This window comes from Rhodamnia argentea, chromosome 10 (genome assembly GCF_020921035.1).
Source record: "Rhodamnia argentea isolate NSW1041297 chromosome 10, ASM2092103v1, whole genome shotgun sequence".
NCBI classification, from domain to species: Eukaryota; Viridiplantae; Streptophyta; class Magnoliopsida; order Myrtales; family Myrtaceae; genus Rhodamnia; species Rhodamnia argentea.
Genome location: NC_063159.1, coordinates 14,125,894 through 14,144,350, shown reverse-complemented (window position 1 = coordinate 14,144,350; position 18,457 = coordinate 14,125,894). Strand labels below are relative to the sequence as shown.

General features: G+C 39.3%; 2 protein-coding genes across 3 annotated transcripts; both read right to left on the bottom strand.

Moving 5' to 3' along the window:
- Positions 1–931: 931 nt before the first annotated feature.
- Positions 932–12,222, bottom strand: LOC115732443 (polygalacturonase-like). 2 transcript variants are annotated; one of them, XM_048286146.1, is made up of 9 exons: positions 11,166–11,294; positions 9,184–9,372; positions 8,801–8,967; positions 8,483–8,690; positions 8,290–8,371; positions 8,064–8,164; positions 7,851–7,975; positions 7,727–7,773; positions 7,274–7,685 (listed from the first exon to the last, which is right to left on the bottom strand). In XM_048286146.1, the coding sequence occupies exons 3-9, from the start codon at positions 8,801–8,803 to the stop codon at positions 7,667–7,669; spliced, it is 585 nt and encodes a 194-aa protein (XP_048142103.1). In that variant the 5' UTR covers positions 8,804–8,967; positions 9,184–9,372; positions 11,166–11,294; the 3' UTR covers positions 7,274–7,666. The 2 variants fall into 2 exon arrangements, 1 of the variants encoding a protein (XP_048142103.1); XR_007196616.1 differs by lacking the exons at positions 7,274–7,685; positions 7,727–7,773; positions 7,851–7,975; ... (3 more) ...; positions 8,801–8,967; positions 9,184–9,372 and adding an exon at positions 932–1,853 and having other exon boundaries at positions 11,166–12,222.
- A 2,242-nt stretch (positions 12,223–14,464) lies between these two features.
- On the bottom strand, positions 14,465–17,251 carry LOC115732297 (polygalacturonase-like). The gene is made up of 7 exons (XM_048286119.1): positions 16,895–17,251; positions 16,621–16,788; positions 16,494–16,514; positions 15,342–15,631; positions 15,099–15,207; positions 14,870–14,986; positions 14,465–14,747 (listed from the first exon to the last, which is right to left on the bottom strand). The coding sequence occupies exons 1-7, from the start codon at positions 17,234–17,236 to the stop codon at positions 14,529–14,531; spliced, it is 1,266 nt and encodes a 421-aa protein (XP_048142076.1). The 5' UTR covers positions 17,237–17,251; the 3' UTR covers positions 14,465–14,528.
- Positions 17,252–18,457: the final 1,206 nt, after the last annotated feature.

Here is an 18,457-nt window from a genome sequence, read left to right as displayed (position 1 = left end):
TTACTGTGCTTGCTTTGCTGAAATTGCCTTGACAAACGGAGAGAAGGAAAGATGATGACTAGTTTGGTTGGAGACTTTCTTTTCCGACAAGGAACCGAGGAGAGAAAAATGTTGCGCAAAAGACGTGTTTATTTTGAAATGATGGAAGATTGAAGGATGCCTAGATAGTGCTTAATGGCTCATCAATTACAAGTCATGAAAACTTTGTGTAGCCTTCATCTTGCAATTAGACTCCAACTTCAATTCTACCACCATACCATTATGCTTTATGAAGTCATGTAGTTGTCACCGTTTCTCAATACCCACCCCATGTTCATTTATTCGCACGGTTTGCTAAATGCGTTGCAGAATGACGGGCTAAGGGGGCGACAATCGACGGATGGAACCGAGAGGTGCTTCCTGGAGTTTCCCATTGATCAACAAACAAAAGGGAATATGCTTACTTTAGTATCTAGACAGCAACTCATAAAACAACATGGTCCTACAATGTTCTCTCCACAGTTCCTCTAAAACTGTCTGGCTCTCCTTGTAAATTGTCTGAATGACTTGTCTCCGGATCTAGCAGATTCCCGCACAGCAGCATGCAACTTCTCACCGGAGCAGCCAAGACACCCTCACAGGCAAGCTAACTTCGTTTCACTGGACGATTGTATATTTGCATTTCTGAATATCACCTCCCTCTCCCGGAACTACTCCACTTGCCTCCTCTTCCTTTTTTTTTTTTTTTGATACCGAGGATCCACAGGGACCTGCCGGCTTCGCCAGCGCCTTCGCCAGCTGCGTCAATACCTCGGGGAGAGCTAGCACGGCGGCCCACCAACCATGGCCCCCCACTTAAGTTACGAAACTGAGTAGGGAGAGTTTCGAACCAGTGACCTGACGAGGGATAGCACGCCCCTCAACCAACTCAGCCATGCGTGGGTGGGTGCCTCCTCTTCCTTTTGTATATCAAGAATGTCGTAAACCAGCACTGCTCCAATCCAGGTAATAAGACAGAAGAGACATCATCCTGGAATCTCCTGCGATGACACTTCAGTGTCGATTCTCGAATTCAACAGGAGTCACGCAACCGAACAATAAGGGTTACCGATACTCGGATGGATACAATTCGGCTAAACTCTCGTGCGTGCACTCCTGCACGCGAAACTCCAAGAGGACGGACATGTGGACTCCTGCACCTGAAACTCCAAGAGGACAAACATATGTTCATTTGCCATAAGGGTGTATCTTCAAATATGAAACCCATAACCAACCAAGGCTAGCTACAGTCTGGTCTCATCCCTTTGGCAATGATGTCAACTCCTTTTGAGTTTCCAAACAACATAAATCAGTCCCGAGGGTCTAATTTTAAAAGTAACGGCACAAATTGGTGAACTGAATCAGAACACATACTAGAGTCCCTCCTTCCACCATGGAGTGGACATGGGCAACCAGTAGAAGGACAGCACCCTCGTAACATTGAAAACAAGCAGGGCTCGTGTATGCTCACCAAGAGAAGGAAGAAGTACATTTGACCATTACCCAAGGAGAAATCTCATCTTATAATCTTCTACTCGGAGCGAAAGATCTTGAAGCTCATCGTTTCAAAGTGATACAATACAAAAAATAAATAAATAATTATTACTCATTCAAGTGAAGCCAGAATGGCACATGCATTTCCAACATAAGAGGCCATGAAAAGAGTAAAGGAAAGAAAACAAAAGGAGAGTTTACAGCATGATGCCTCAAAGATTTCCTGCAAGAGAGACTCCAGAGAAATTAAAAAGCTACAAATACTCTTAAAGATGTGACAGACTCTCCAACCTTACATGCACATATCAACCAGATTTTTCATTGCGCAGCCAGAGAGAAGCCTACAGAAATTGAAGTTGAGAAATATAGAACTATCACAAGATTGCATTTTTTTGTTAAGCATCATCTGTTTTCATTGAAAACACAAAAACGATTCACTACGTATTATAAACATCCTTCTCCAAATCTTTACCAAATACAGTTGCACTTCTTACTGAGGAGACATAGTAGTAAAAAAAATACATCCACGAAATGATTGCAAGTTATCCAGTCATACCTGTATACGAGCAGCGCGTATTTCTGAAGGAGATCCTGGCTCAAAATGGCAAGCATGGATTCTTACGAAATAGTCGAATGCATCAATGGGATCATGAGGTCAATTAAATGAGAGGCAACAGTTTGATGACAAAAGCATTATACTGTGGGCAACCAGTTTGGCTATCAATCATATATCCCGGTCGACTGGCTGCAAAAGCTAGCATGTCTCTTATAGGGCATTTAAGAGTAAAACACGTTACGCAAAAACAGAGGGCAAGGCAACTCAGTCGCTCCGTAAAAGCGTATCTGAGAGCAAGTCTGTGAACTAGGCATTCGTGTACACTTAGACAATTAAAACAAATTGACAGCATTAATTTCATTTGCACATGATATTCTTCTGCAAGTGTTGTGTCCCAAACACTGGTTCCACCTCCTGAACAACGTCTCTTGATTCTCTCCATAACCACCAAAACCATCCCCATTGAAAAGAAAGTTACAGAGGAATAATGAATTAATCAAGCAAGTAATAGACAGAAAGAAGCACATAGCTTTTTGACAAGATTAGCAAATATTTCATCAGAATATAACTGCTTGCTCCACATATTGCACGGGAGTTTGCAAAAAACAAGATATACTATGTTCATCATGGCTAACTCAATATCCATAATGCCAAAATATTTGTGCTATATAACTCTAATTATCTCCAATCTCCATGACCAAAAGGAAAATAGCTGAATAAATAAGGTATCTAGTCTCATCGTAACTCATGGAAATAAGGATTAAATTGACACAAAGACACAACAAAAACACACATACAGAGAGCAAAAGAAAGGATAGTCATAAAACTCTCACATTAAGCAAGAAAAATAACCTGCATGAAATGCAATTAATTTTCTTTCAACAATCTTGCAATACCAACGGACCAACGAAGAAGCACAATGTGATCAAAGCACAGACACACTACAAAAAGTTAGAAAATACTCTCCAAGAACCTGCTTGTAGATAATAATACAGCTATAGTTTCTTTGGCTATTCACTGTGAATGAAACATTAATAAAAGCATGTCTGTATGTAACAAGTGCTTATTCGGACAGAGCTTAACCCTAGTTCAGTGTGACGTCAACGAAGATCCCTTACACAGATAAAATTTCCATACTAACTAAAATAAGGTAATGAATAGAGGCAGTACCCACTAAGGACATAGTCGTTCTAGCATGCAGGAATTTCCCCTAAAGAACAATAGATTCTTGACAGGAAAGTACTCATTGCAGTTTGTCAGTTATTTGCATGTCAGGTCCTCCGGATGGTTGTTGGAATGTCGGTCCGTGGATCCCATCATATCCAGCAGCCACAAACCTTGTCAGTTCCTTTATTTCGTGTAAAAAAAAATGTTGCTGTGCACCAATGAAGCAGTAGGATCATAAAAGGAAAACTGTTACCATCATTTATGCAAACATGATTAACGACAAAATCTTCCATGAGGCTGATATCATTCAAAATATTCACAACCATATGCTTCTAAAGATCGATCCGGCTCACGGAAGTGGGCACCAAGTTGAACAGATGCAACAGCATTCCCTCTTTCACATGCAAAATAAAGCAAAAGAAACCACAGGGTACTGCTGGATTACACCGTCTCGTCAGGAAGTACTCCAGTTAACTTTTGAATTTACAAATACAGGAAGAAGCTAAAAATTTTATCACTAGCATATTATGATCCACATGGTGAAGGGAAAAGTAAATAACTTTACACTGAAATAGGATGAACTATTTTACATTATCTCAGCAATAAAACCAGAAGCAATGATAAGTCGGTAAACTCAAGATCAAATAGCAGAAGATTCCAGGCAACCCAAAAGTATTGTTATTAGCGCAACCGTGATCCCTGAAGGGAAATCATCTGTCACTGTTTTTCGTTGCACCAATCAAAACCAATTTCAGACAAAAGCCATTACTTACATAAGTAAAACCAGAGCATAGGCAGAGATGCCTCGATTGATGACAAAAAGCATCTTGATAGCGTCTCATTCGAGATTGTCTTCACAAGCAGTTCACATCAACCACAGTGCTCAGTCATAAATAGGGGACCAAAAGATAAACAGAAAATGTTCAGCTGCTTCATCACAAGCACATGATGAGCAGGTAAAAAGAGAAATCAGCTCTACTCGATGCAGCCTAGTGGTTTCTTAAATAGTAGACTGCTTATTCCTAAAAGCGACAATTTTTTAACGTTTAGGTGTCATTTCTTAACCATTCTATCTGCTGAACTCCTTTGAACAATCAAGTTAGCTACAACCACAGATAGATAAATGCAGTAAGTCCAGGTAAATCAGATTAAACATCCATGGAGCTCACAATCGTAAAGCATCTTACCCATCTGAAAGGAAAAATCGTAAAGCATCTTCCCTAAGCGTTACGGGAACAATCCGCCGAGAAAAAGAGCTAAAGTACAAAACTTTTCAACCGAAAGAAGAAAAGGGACAAAACGTAGATTCGAAAATTAGGGTGGTTTTTTGGAGCTCGAGATCAAAGTTCGCGAGCTCCATCGCTAGATGATCAATCGCCGCGAGATATGAACCGATCAAAACTCACTTCTCGTTCTCAGTCTTTAGACACAGAGCAACCCTCTTATCGGCTGTCATCATTCGCACGCCACTGAAGGAGAATTACAACCGTCACAAACGCATTCTTTAGAACATGGGGGCTCGGAGCTGTAAAACTAGATCGATGTGCGAATTGTGATTCTCCTCCGATGGAACTTGAGAATGGTATTAGTCGATACATGGACCGTTTCTGTAGCTAGGAAAGAGGTCTAGATGAAAGAGATCACCTTCTTCGTAGCCCACTTTGGTAAAGAGAAAAGGAGCGTCTCCATGAATGAGTTCATCATGTCAACAATTGAAAGGACGCTGCTTTTGGCAAGAATTTGTCCATATCTTCAGGCGAAGAAAAACACAAAAGATTAAGATTTAGATTTATCTTGTCAGGGCGGATGGTTGGGCTCTGTATAGTTTTAGTACAAACGGTTTTTTTTTTTTTTGTCGATAGTACAAGAGAGTTCATTAGCTGAACAAGTTGATCTATGATATGCTCTATCAATCCAAAATCGCACAAATCATACCAGACCTGAACGTTAATTCCAGCGAATGATTCAAAGTATGAAAGGAACCTGCTTTTGCAATGATGGCACGTGCTTTTATATCTCCGGACGAAGAAAAGACAACGGACCTGGAATTTTTCATGAAAGCCGGTGTATTGAGAGCTTTACATATGTTTATGCATTTTTTTTTTTTGGCCTTTTTAATTGCAAGAAAGTGCACTAATTGTATAAACCGAACCATCAAATACTCTATTAATCAATAATTACGTTTGAAACCTTAAACCAAGTGAGTAATTCGAAATTGAAAGAGCACTGTTTTTGCGAGAATCGTCAGTGCATATATATAGGCAAAGAAAAGACAACGAATTTGGATTTCTTCTTCTTCTTCTTTTAAGAGACAGTATGTTGGGTTCTAAGTTTTGTATTTGTTTTTTGCCTCCTTTTAATTCGAGAAAGTTCTCTTTTTTTTTTTTTTTGGGTCAAAATTCGAGAAAGTTCACTAACCAAATAAATTAACCTATCAAAAACTCTACTAATAGAAAATCGTGTTACCCCAGATAAGATCCGAACCTCAATGAGTGATTCAAAATTGGGACTTTGCCCAATTATGAGCCAAACTTTGCATCATGATCATAATACTAAGCTTGCGGGAGGAAATCGGGGCCCCAAAGCCCCGTTCCGGCCCTCTTAGCCTGGACCGATTTTTCAAGCTCGGATGTGCTAATCACAACAATAGGTGATATGTGTGCTACTATATCATAGTAGACAACTATTCTTCTCATAAGCTTGAACTGTCCAAAAAAAAAAAGGACATTTTGACATCAAGGTATTAAGCATATATCTAAATAGTTGTGGAATCAGAATCACATCTTTAAATTTCTGTATCTGTCAGTGTAATATAGGAGTGTACATCGATCCCCAGCCAACTCGAAACCCTGATCGGATGGAACAAACCAAAAACTGGGAAGGACCAAGTCGGAGGAACCAAACTAGTGTATATATACATGTATATATTATTTGGCAAGGGCAAAAAAGCATAAATTATTTGTGAGTAATCTCATCTTTTACTTCCTAGGATAAGTAATTTCAACATGCACTAAAGTAACTCTCAATATTTTTAAGAACTTTTGAGAAAAAATACATATTTTTAAAAAATAAATAATACTGCCGATTCTTGGGACATCCCGAGACCCGAATCGGAACCACCCGGTCCAATCCGATTTCATGGTGAACGTGATTGGTTCGCGATTTCACATATTGAATACCGATCATGTTCGATCAAATTCTTGATTCCAGAATGAGAACCAACACATCCCGAAACCGATCGCCTCTATTATAATTTTGTTATGTGGCATGTTGGTTGTGTTAAAATAGATGTGAATAAACACCATCCAGTGATGGCACTTCATGCCTTCTCTTAGAATATTTCCTGTGATAAATCGAAAGGCGGCTGCTTTTCGCAAGAATTTTTCGAGACTTATATATCTCGAGGCAAAGAAAAACACAAAAAGATCTAGATTTATCTTGTTAGAGTCATTGGGCTGGGCTCTATATAGCTTTATATGCTTTTTCGGCTTGTTTAGAACAAGAAAGTCCGTTAAACATCTTCAAGTGAAGAAAAGACAAACAGACCAGAACTTTTAAGGAAGAGCTGGTGTGTTGGGCTTTACATATATTTACACGCATGATTTTCGTCTTTTTAATGCAAGAAAGTGCGCCAATTGAATAAACCAATCCGTCAAACACTCCACATATCAATAATTGCGTGTCGAATATGAACCAAACTCGCATCGTAATAAGCTTGCGAAAGGAAATAGAGGGCCCGAAACCCCGGTCCGGCCCGCTTGGCCTGGACCGATTCTTCAAGCCCGGATATGCTAATGACAACAATAGGGGGATTTGTGTGCTAATATACCATAGTAGACAATTATTTATTCGTATCTCTAAATAGTTGCGGACACGAATCATATCTCTAAATTTTCTGTATCTGTTAATGTAATGTAGGAGCGTGCATCGAACCCCGTCCAACACGGGAACCTGACCGGATCGAAGACCTGAATCGTAATATCAGAAATTCTATTATCGGGGGGACATTTAAATCATCAAATGCGAGTTGGTATATCATATTCCAATACTTTCAATTTTCCTTATCCAAAATAACCTCAACATTTCTTTCAGTACACTACAACCCCCACCACGTTTGTAGCTCTAATTTTTTCTTATGTAAGAAACAAAAAGATCATCCCTAAAATGCAAACACAACTAACATGTTCGACGATCGACATGTTCATGGTACGACGCTGTTGATGCTGACTTATTTTATCTATTTACACCGTCGTATTATTATTAACGAACTCGGTCTGAACATCGTCGATGAGGATCTGTTCAAGAGCAGCAAGCCGAAACAGCACCGATGTACTAGGGATCAATGTGGTTGAAAGAAGCTGTTGCTGACCCCCTCCAGTCTTCTGCATGTCGATGTTCTGCAGAACCATGCCCTCACAGGGAAAGCTCTCGCTACAGTTGAACTCGACCGCCACATCACGTTATTCACTTTAACAGCTGATTTCTGCAAAGATTAGTTCCATGTTATTTTTTCCCGAAAGATCGAGTGACATAAGAATCTATAATGGCAGTTTATAAATATTAGCTTTAATCAGCTCTTTCCGCCTCATCTTCGATGGCGATTAATTTGTTTTACCTGTTGCCTGCATGGCTCATCCTGGTCATGGTAGCTCTGTTCTGCTATGATGGGGTTGCTCACATCATGCATTTCTATGTTCTGGAACTTAATGTTGCCAGCACTTCCAGACCCTCCATGAGAAAATTATCCAGGAAAATATTTTAAGAAAAAGGATAAGTGACTCTAAAAAGCCATAAAATACATTTTTTTCTGCACAAATTGAGCAAAAATTCTTGATCCTGACTCCATTGGTGGTTCCAGAAAAGTTGGCTCTATCCACTGTAACTCCTGAAAAACGAGCCTCTGAGTTTCCAGACCCTAAACTTCCAATGCTAGGGTTGATTACCAAAGCACAAATCACAAACCAAAGTTCAGTCATTTAGCTGAGAGAAAGCTTAGGGGGGGAAAAGAAAGAAAATCAGCTCTTTATAATGAAAACATTCACTCCAGATTTTACCTGATTCCATGACCTGGTCCACAAGTTATTTCCATGGCCTGAACATCTTGTGATCCATCCACAAATGAAATGCAATCATCACCTTGAATGTTCAACATAGACGGGACAGTGACACAAAGTCATTTTTCGATTGCTAAACAGAAAGTTTTCTCACTGATGTGATCAAAGTTTAGAAGGGTTGTCTGAAAATTACCAGTTCCGATTATAGAGCTGGAAATTTCGATGTTCCGAGTACCAGCAACGTGAATCCCATCCGTGTTCGGGTTGCTTCCAGGCCCGGTGACCTGGAGACCGGTGGCTCGGATGTCGCTGCATTTCTTGAACAAGAAATGAATTTGTTGAACGTTCTGAATCTTCAGATTCCGCGTTATCAGGTTCTCGCAGTTGAAGCGAGTGAGAGCCTGAGCAACAGCCACTTAGGTTGATGGCACAATGATAAGAAGGATCCCAAAATATGCATTATACATCGCAACATATTCTGGTGGAGCATTTGAATGAAATAAACTCGTACCATGCGACAAATGATTGAATTGTTTACAGTATGATGCCTCAAAGATTTCCTCCAAGAGAGACTCCAGAGAAATTAAAAAGCTACAAACACTCTTAGAGAAGCGACAGACTCTACAGCCTTCCATGCACGTATCAACCAGACTTTTCATTGTGCTGTGAGAGAGAAGCCTACAGAATTTGAAGTTGAGTGATATATAGAACTATCACAAGATTGCCCTTTTTTGTTAAGGATCATCTGTTTCCATTGGAAACACAAAAACGACTCACTACCTATCATAGACATCCTTCTCCAAATCTTTAGCAAATACAGTTGCGTTTTCTATTGAGGAGACGTAGTAGTAAAAAAATACATCGACCACAAGATTGCAAGTTGTCCAGTCATACCTGTAGATGAGCAGCACGCATTTCTGAAGGACATCCTGGCTCAAAACGGCAAGCATGGATTCTTACAAAATGGTCGAATGTATCAATGGGATCATGAGGTCAATTAAATGAGAGGCAACGGTTTGATGACAAAAGCATTATACTGTGGACGACCAGTTTGGCCATCAACCATATATCCCAATCGACTGGCTGCAAAAGCTAGCAAGTCTCTTATAGGGCATTTAAGAGTAAAACACTTTAAGCAGAAACAGAGGGCAAGGCAAGGCAAGTCATTCGCTCCGTGAAAGCGTATCTGAGAGCAAGTCTGTGAACAAGGCATTCGTGTAAACTTGGACAAGTAAAACAAATTGATAGCACTGATTTCATTTGCACATGATAATTCTTCTGCGAATGTTGTGTCCTAAACACTAGTTCCACCTCCTCATCTACGTCTCTTGATTCTTTCCATAACCACCAAAACCATCCCCGTTATAAGCAAGCTACAAAGGAATAATGAACTAATCAAGCAAGTTATAGACAGAAAGACGCACATAGCTTTTTGACAAGACTGCAAATAATTTCACTAAGATATAACTGCTTGCGCCACATATTGCACGGGAATAACTCATAGTTTGCAAAAAACTAGATATAATATGTCCTCACGGCCACCTCAATATCCATAATGTCAAAAGTTTTGTGCTATATATCTCTAATTATCTCCAATCTCCATGACCAAAAGGAAAATAGGGGAATAAACCAGGTATCTAGTCTCATCGTAACTCATGGAAATAATGATTAAATGAAACAGAGACACATCATAAACTCACATACAGGGAGAAAAAGGAGGGATAGTCAATATATCTCTCACATTATGCAAGAAAAATAATCTGCATGAAACGTAATTAATTTTCTTTCAACAATCTTGCAAGACCAATGAACCAACGAAGTAGCACAATGTGATCAAAGCACGGACACTTTGCAAAAGTTAGAATATACTCTCCAGGAATCTGCTTGTAGATAACAATACAGCTATAGTTTCTTTGACTATTTACTGTGAAGGAAACATTAATAAAAGCATGTCTCTATGTAACAAGTGCTTGTTCGGACAGAGCTTAACCCTGGTTCAGTGTGACGTCAACAAAGATCCCTTACACAGATAAAATTTCCATACTAACTAAAATAAGGTAATGAATAGAGGCAGTACACACTAAGGACATAGTCGTTCTAGCATGCAGGAATTTCCCCTAAGGAACAATAGATTCTTAACAGGAAAGTACTCAGTGCAGTTGGTCGGTTATTTGCGTGTCAGGTCCTCCAGATGGTTGTTGGAATGTTGGTCCGTGGATCCCATCATATCCAGCAGCCACAAACCTCGTTGGTTCCTATATTTCATGTAAAAAAAAATGTCGCCATGCACCAATAAAGCAGTAGGATCATAAAAGGAAAACCGTTACCATCATTTATGCAACATGATTAATGACAAAATCTTTCATGAGGCCATGATGATATCATTCAAAATATTCACAACCATATGCTTCTAAAGATCGATCTGGCTCACGGAATGGCACCAATTAAACGGATGCAACATCATTCCCTCTTTCACATGCAAAATAAAGCAAAAGAAACCGAAGGGTACTGCTAGATTACATCGTGTCATCAGGAAGTACTCCAGTTAACTTTGAATTTTCAAATATAGGAAGCTAAAAAATAAATCACCAGCCAATTATGATCAACATGCTGAAGGGCAAAGTTAGTAAAGAGCTTTACACAGAAATAGGATGAAGAATTTTACACTACGTCTTCAGAAGATAATGTAAAAACTAGTTTCAGCAATAAAACCACAAGCAACAATAGGTTGGTTAACTCAAGATCAAATAGCAGAAGATTCCAGGCAACCCAAAAGTATTGTTATTAGCGCAACCGTGATCCCTGAAGGGAAATCATCTGTCATTGTTTTTCATTGCACCAATCAAAGGAAATTTCAGCCAAAAGCCATTACTTACATAGAAAATTGGCAGAGATGCCTCGATTGATGACAAAAGCATCTTGATAGCGTCTCATTCAAGATTTCTTCACAAGCACTTCACATCAACCCAAGTGCTCAGTTAGAAATAGGGGACAAATAGATAAATGGGAAATGTTCAGCTGCTTCCTCGCAAGCACATGATGAGGAGGGAAAAAGAGAAATCAGCTCTACTCAATGGAGCCTAGTGGTTTACTTAAATTGTAAACTGCTTTTTCCAAAAAGCGTCAAATATATAACCTTTAGGTGTCATCTCTTAACCATTCTATCTGCTGAACTCCTTTGAACAATCAAGTTCGCTACAACCACAGATAGATAAATGCAGCAAGTCCAAGTAAATCAGATTAAACAGCCATGGAGCTCACAAACGTAAAGCATCTTACCCATATGAAAGGAAAGATCGTAAATCATCTTCCCTAAGCGTTACGCGCACAATCCGGCGAGAAAAGAGCTAAAGTACAAAACTTTTCAACCAAAAGAAGAAAAGGGACAAAAATGTAGGTTCGCAACTTAGGGGTTTTCTAAGTTCGAGATCAAAGTTCGCGAGCTCCGTCGCTGCATGATGAATCGCGGCGAAACATGAATCGATCAAAAACTCACGTCTCGTTCTCAGTCTCTTAGACACAGAGAAACCCTCTCATCGGCTGTCATCATTCGCACGCCACTAAAGGAGAATCACAACCCTGACGAACGACACATTCAAATTCTTCTGAAGCAAGAACCTTTTTTTTTTCTTTTGTTCGAAATCTGGAGCAAGAACTCGATGACAAGGAAAAAGAACCAAAAATTAAAGAAAGAGAGGGGGGAAAAAACACACACACAAACACGAGCTTCTCCTTTTGAAAAAGACAACTTCACAAGCAGGGACAACGGTCAAGGTTACTTTCATTTTCCTACTGAAACAGAACACGGGTTCGCAGCTGTAAAACTAAATCACACGCGTCTTTCGTTCGAATTGTGATTCTCCTCTAATAGAACGTGAGAACGATATTAGTCGATGCACGGATTGTTTCTGTAGCTAAGGAAAGAGATCGAGATGAAAGTAATCACCTTCTTCGTAGTCCACCTTGGAAAGAGAAGAGGAGTGTATCCATGGACAAGTTATAACATGTAATCAAAATTGAAAAGACACTGCTTTCGGCAAGAATTGTCGGTACTTATATATCTCCGGACGAAGAAAAGACAAAACGATCTAGATTTATCTTGTTAGAGCTGGTGGGCTGGGCTCTATACATTTTTTTTTTTTAAACCGAGCTTTTTCACGTGCAATAGACTATTCCTCGAGATGATGGGAATTTTGCCAACACCATCAAGTAAGTCCTCCAAGACGTGGTCGGCTCTATAAAGTTTTAGAGCATAATTTTCGCTTTTTTAGTACAATAAAGTTCATTACCTGGATAAATTAATCTTTGATAAATTCTATTAATCCATAATTGTACATGTCATGTAAGATGAGAGCGTCAATTCAAGTGAATGATTCAAAGTTAAAAGGACCATGCTTATACGAGGATGGTCTATGCTTATATATCTTTGAGTGAAGAAAAGACAATGGACCTATACTTTTTTTTTTATCGTAGCCGGTGTGTCGAGCTCTATTTATATTTAAGCATATTTTCGCCTTTTTTATTGCAAGAGAGTGCACTAATTGAATAAACTGACCCATTAGATACTCTACTAATCAATAATTTCTTTTCCAATATTAAACCAAGCGAGTGACTTAAAATAGAAAGGACGTTGCTTTTGTGAGAATCATCGGACCTAGAATTTTTTTTATATGATAGCAGGAGTATTGGGCTCTATATATTTTTAAACATACTTTTCGCATTTTTAATGCATTAATTGAACAAACTGACCTATCAAATATTATACTAATTAGTAATTTCTTTTTGAATATTAAACCAAGTGAGTGATTCAAAATTGAAAGGGCACTGCTTTTGTGAGAATAATTACACCTGGACTTTTTTTTATCGGAGCCGATGTGTTGGGTTCTATATATATTTAAGCATATTTTTCGCCTTTTTAATGCAAGAAAGTGCACTAATTGAATAAACTGACCCATCAAATACTCTACTAATCAATAATTTCTTTTCAAATATTAAACCAAGCGAGTGGTCTAAAATTGAAAGGATCCTGCTTTTGTGAGAATCATTAAACCTAAACTTTTTTTTTTTATCAAAGCCTCTCTCTCTCTCTCTCTCTCTCTCTCTCTAAATATATATTTAAGCACATTTTTCACCTTTTTAATGCAAGAAAGTGCACTAATTGAATAAACTAAACTATCAGATACTCTACTAATCAATACTTTTGTTTTGAATCTTAAACCGAGTGAGTGATTCAAAATTGAAAGGACACTGTTTTTGCAGAGAATCGTCGGTCCATATATCCATAAAAAGAAAAGACAACGAACCTGGACTTTAGAGCCGGTGTGTTGGGCTCTATGTTTTGTACATGTTTTTTGCTTCTTCTTTTTTTAATTCAAGAAAGTTCACCAACTGAATAAGTTAACCTATCAAAATCTCTACTAATAGGAAATCGTGTTACCCCAGATAAGATCCGACCCTTAATGAGTGATTCAAAATTGGGAATTTGCTCAAATATGAACCAAACTTGCCTCATAATACTAAGCTTGCGAGAGGAAATAGAGGGCCCGAAATCCCGGCCCAGTTCGCTTATCCTGGAACGATTTTTCAAGCCCGGATATGGTAATGACAACAATAGGGGATTTGTGTGCTAGTGTATAATAGTAAACAACTATTCTCTTATAAGCTTGAAATGTCCGTAAAAAAAAAAAGGTCAAGCATATATCTAAGGAAAATGCTTCTTTGATAGTACTATCACAAACGGTACAATTTCAACCGTAGGTTTACACGCCATCATAGCATATTGAATAAAGTAGTCATTGATTGGAAGATCGGTTGGTCAAAAATAACTGATAATACTATTAGATTGTCAAGCTAGCAGCTTCCTCTATCTAAATAGTTATTAGCACATCACCCACTTTTGACAAAGCCTACAGTCATGAATCATAGTAACAGAATTTTAATATTGGGGCGACATTTAAATCATCAAATGCTAGTTGGTATATCATATTCCACTACTTCCAATTTTTCCTATCCAAACAACCTCAACATTTCTTTCAGTACACTGCGACCTCACCACGTTTGTAGCTCTGATTTTCCCTTATGTAAGATACAAAAGATCATCCCTGTGAGGCAAACACATCTAACCTGTTAAAAAATTAACGTTCATAGTCCGACGCTGTCGATGCCGGCTTATTCAATCTATTTACACCATCGTATTATTCTTAATGAACTCGGTCTGAGCATCATCGATGCGGATCTGTTCAAGGGCAGCGAGGCGAAACGGCCCCGATGTAGTCGGGATTGATGTTGCTGCAAGAAGCTGTTGCTGATCCACCTCCAGTCTTTTGCAAGTCGATGTTCTGAAGAGCTATGCCCTTGCAGGGAAGGCTCTCGCTACAGTTGAACTCGATCGCCACATCCGAAGCACTCGTCCCTCTGATGTTCTGGTACATCACGTTACTCACTTGAACAGCTGATTTCTGTAAAGATTAGTTCCTTGTTGTTTTCGCCCGAAAGATCAAATAACATAAGAATTCATAATGGCAGTTTATAATCAGCTCCACTTTCCGCCTCATCTTCGATGGCGATTAATTTGTTTTACCTGTTGCTTGCATGGCGCATCCTGGTCACAGTAGTTTTGATCTATTATGATAGGGTTGCTCACATCATGCATTTCTATGTTCTGGAATTTAATGTTGCTTGCACTTCCAGACCCTCCCTGAGAAAAATCATCCAGGTAAATATTAGAAAAAGAGGAGAAGTGACCGAAAAAAAGCTGTAAAAATACCTTCTTCTTTTTTTTGCGCACAAATTAAGCAAAAATTGTTTACCTGCCATGTCTTGATCCTGACTCCATTGGTGGTTCCAGAAAAGTTAGCTCTATTCACTGTAACTCCTGAAACATGAGCCTCTGAGTCTCCAGACCCTAAACTTCCAATGCTAGGGTTGATCACCAAAGCACGGATCACAAAGCCAAAAGGTCAGTAATTTAGCTGAGAGAAAGCTGAAGAAAATGGAGGGGAAAAGAAAGAAAATCAGCTCTTTATAATGACTAAATTCACTCCAAATTTTACCTGATTCCATGACCTGGTCCACAAGTTATGTCCATGGCCTGAACATCTTGCGATCCATCCACAATTGAAATGCAATCGTCACCGGTCCCGATTGTAGAGCTAGAGATTTGGATGTTCTGAGTGCCAGTGACGTGAATCCCATCCGTGTTCGGGCTGCTTCCAGGCGCGGTGACCTGGAGATCGGTGGCTTGGACGTCGCTACATTTCTCGAACGAAACGTGAATTTGTTGCGCGTTTTGAATATTCAAATTTCGCGTTATCAGGTTCCCGCAATTGGAGAAAGTGAGGGCCTAGCAAAACGAGCGACGACCATTTAGGTTGATGAAACAACGATGTGAAGGATCCCAGAATATGCATCATACGTCGGAGTAGTTAGTATCCTATCATTATTCAATCAAAATCCTTCCCGACAATTAATGACTATGCATTCAAATTGCCTTTCCACGATTAAAATCGAGATATGTTATGTAGCTAACGATGGACGACAGGCCTTAGCAACTCATTTCTTCAACAATGAGCACTAATTATTTCGGCGCTCTTTGTTTAACTTCTTACTCAAGTTTAAAACAGAGAAATTTAAGGCAATTTTGGGCGCAAAGAGTAGATTATAATAAGGTTAAATTCGATTAGTCATGCATATTTTCAAGTCTACTTGTGCCATCTTCCTATCTAGTTATACAAGACGTAAATGGCTCACAAAATAATTTGGCTAACTTCCGATTATTCTGGACAAGAATAACACTATTGTCACGATTCGTCATTTGCATACACAAGAAACGCCAAGTGTGGGGAAGAAGGAAATTTACGTAAGAAACTTCTATTATATGGACCGACGAACTCTAATTGGTAGTTTAGACAAAAAAAAAATCAATCTTTGTAAAAAATAACTGTTTCAAATGCTAGAAAAATTTAGGAGCTGCTAGCTTGACAGTTTAATAGTATTGTCATTATTTATGGTCTCTACGATTTTTCACTTAATGAGTGTTTTATGCAAAATACGCTGTGATGATATGTAGATTTATGATAAAAAACAACTGCCAAGACTATGAGACCGTCATGGAAGCAATTTCCAAAAATTTAACTACTAGGTGTTTCTTCTCCAGAGCTATACATGCATGGAGAGAGAGAGAGAGTTGGTAAATAGTAACTTACGGTGGGTGCGTCCTTGCAAGGCTGCAAATCAAAAATAAAAACGACAATAGTTAGATATAAACTATGAACGCTTAAAATTTTAGAAGAGTTGGTGCAATAATTCACAACATCGATGCAAAGTGCTTACGAGAGATTTATTGGTTTTGCATGAGTTTTGCCACCAGATAAGCCCATTGCCGTCGAAGGTTCCGCCACCTTGGACGACCAAGTTGTGAACCCCATCAAACATGATCCAATGCCTCCGGTCCTCATCATAGTCGGATAGATCACCGGACGCTCTAATGATCCCGTTAATCTGCGGGTACGAGCACGTAATTAATACACAATGTAAACTCCGATGCTCGCGTATTCGCTGCGGTCATGCACGACCATCCGCGCACGAATCCTCTTGCTTATTTTACCTGAAAAGTGGTGTTGTCTTGGCAAGGACCCGAGAAATTGGTTGGGCCGAGGAGGTAGTTCTTCTTGGGCACCACAAGAACAGCTCCTGCAGCCGAACACGCCTCTTTCCACGCCTTCTCAAAAGCCTGAGCATCGTCATGGTTGCCGTCGCCCTGAGCTCCGAAGTCATCCACATCGAAAGTCACAGCAGGAGCCGATAACGATAACCTCCGACGAGCTTGGATGTGATGATGAACAACAGGTTGGTCCTCCTGCAGATGCCTGCAACAGGAGCTGCAGAAGAGGGAGAAGATACCTATGATCACTGCGAGGACATGTACAACTGCTCTTTTGGAGTCCATGGTTTTCTCCCTGAAAGTTTGGTAAAAGAGACAGAAAGATGACAATCGAAAAGGGTCTCTCTCTTCTGATGTTGTGGAATGATGTTGGGTGGCGAATGTTGAGGAAATGCAATGATGAGGGATTCTGTATTTATAGAGATTGATGGGGAGAAAGAAGGTTGTGTCTTAGCATGACGCTTAAGGGTATGGGACACAACAGTTGGATTAGGGTTTGGTACGTGAGATTGGCAAGAGAGCATCATGCTTTTGAATGCACCGACCTTAAAATTGGTACACGCGATAGGTACTTACGAGCTCGGTCTTTCGAATATATGACTTACTTGTTCAAACATATACTTGCTGTCCCACGGAGTCACGGACCACTTATTGACATACCAATTGGGTAAGCCTTGCACTCACAATTAATGCACAGGATATGGAGATCATAGCAATAACTTAGATCTCGGGGGTGGAGATCACGAGGATCAAATTGGTGGAAGAAGATCATGTAATATTTGTATAATCAAGCACTAAATTTTATTGGATGTTTTCGTTAGAAATGGGGTGGCCGGAGTTTTTGTTATACAAAACCCTCGTTTTCATATATCATGAGTGACAACCGTATGCACAGGAGGAACACATTTGCCAGTTATATCATCTGCAATCGTCTGAATCTCTAGACGTTCTTCAAGCCTATCATGGATTCGATTGAGATAGGTAAACCAAGAGCACCATCCCATTGAGAACTGCATCTGAGAATTTTATCTCGTACAACATAGACAAAAAAAACTCAAATATTGCTTTGGTTGCAAGGGATGCTGAATAGAAAGTTTGAAACTCATGCGGAGTACAAGGAGTTAGATACAAATAACTTAGACCTTGGACATAAAGATTATGATGATCGCATTGATGGAAGAAGATCGCATGAAATTTGATAATCTAGCAATAAATACTATAGTCATTCTTACTTCAAAGAATTTTTTGGGAGGAGGAGGGAAATTATCTAAAAAGTCCTAAACCTATCATACATAAAACATTATATTAACTGGAAAATAACATTAGAGGACTTGTAGTTAATATTACATTGGGGGCAATCCGCCGTCCGTTTGGTTCGGTTTAAAGGGCCCTAACTCTCTCATCTAATATGAGCTTGGGTTGCCAAAAAATCAACCATTAACTTTACTTTGTATTTTTAGACTGTCATACATAAATGAGAAGTCTAACCTCGATATGGTTTTATTA

Coding starts and splice junctions, on each gene's coding strand:
- LOC115732297 (XM_048286119.1), bottom strand. CDS start 17,236: ATGGACTCCAAAAGAGCAGTTGTACATGTCCTCGCAGTGATCATAGGT. Junction 15,632..16,493: donor CTTGCAAGGACGCACCCACC/GTAAGTTACTAT, acceptor TCGTTTTGCTAG/GCCCTCACTTTCTCCAATTG. Junction 14,748..14,869: donor ATGCGCCATGCAAGCAACAG/GTAAAACAAATT, acceptor TAATCTTTACAG/AAATCAGCTGTTCAAGTGAG.
- LOC115732443 (XM_048286146.1), bottom strand. Junction 7,976..8,063: donor CAATGGAGTCAGGATCAAGA/ATTTTTGCTCAA, acceptor TTCCTGGATAAT/TTTCTCATGGAGGGTCTGGA. Junction 7,774..7,850: donor ATGAGCCATGCAGGCAACAG/GTAAAACAAATT, acceptor CTGCCATTATAG/ATTCTTATGTCACTCGATCT.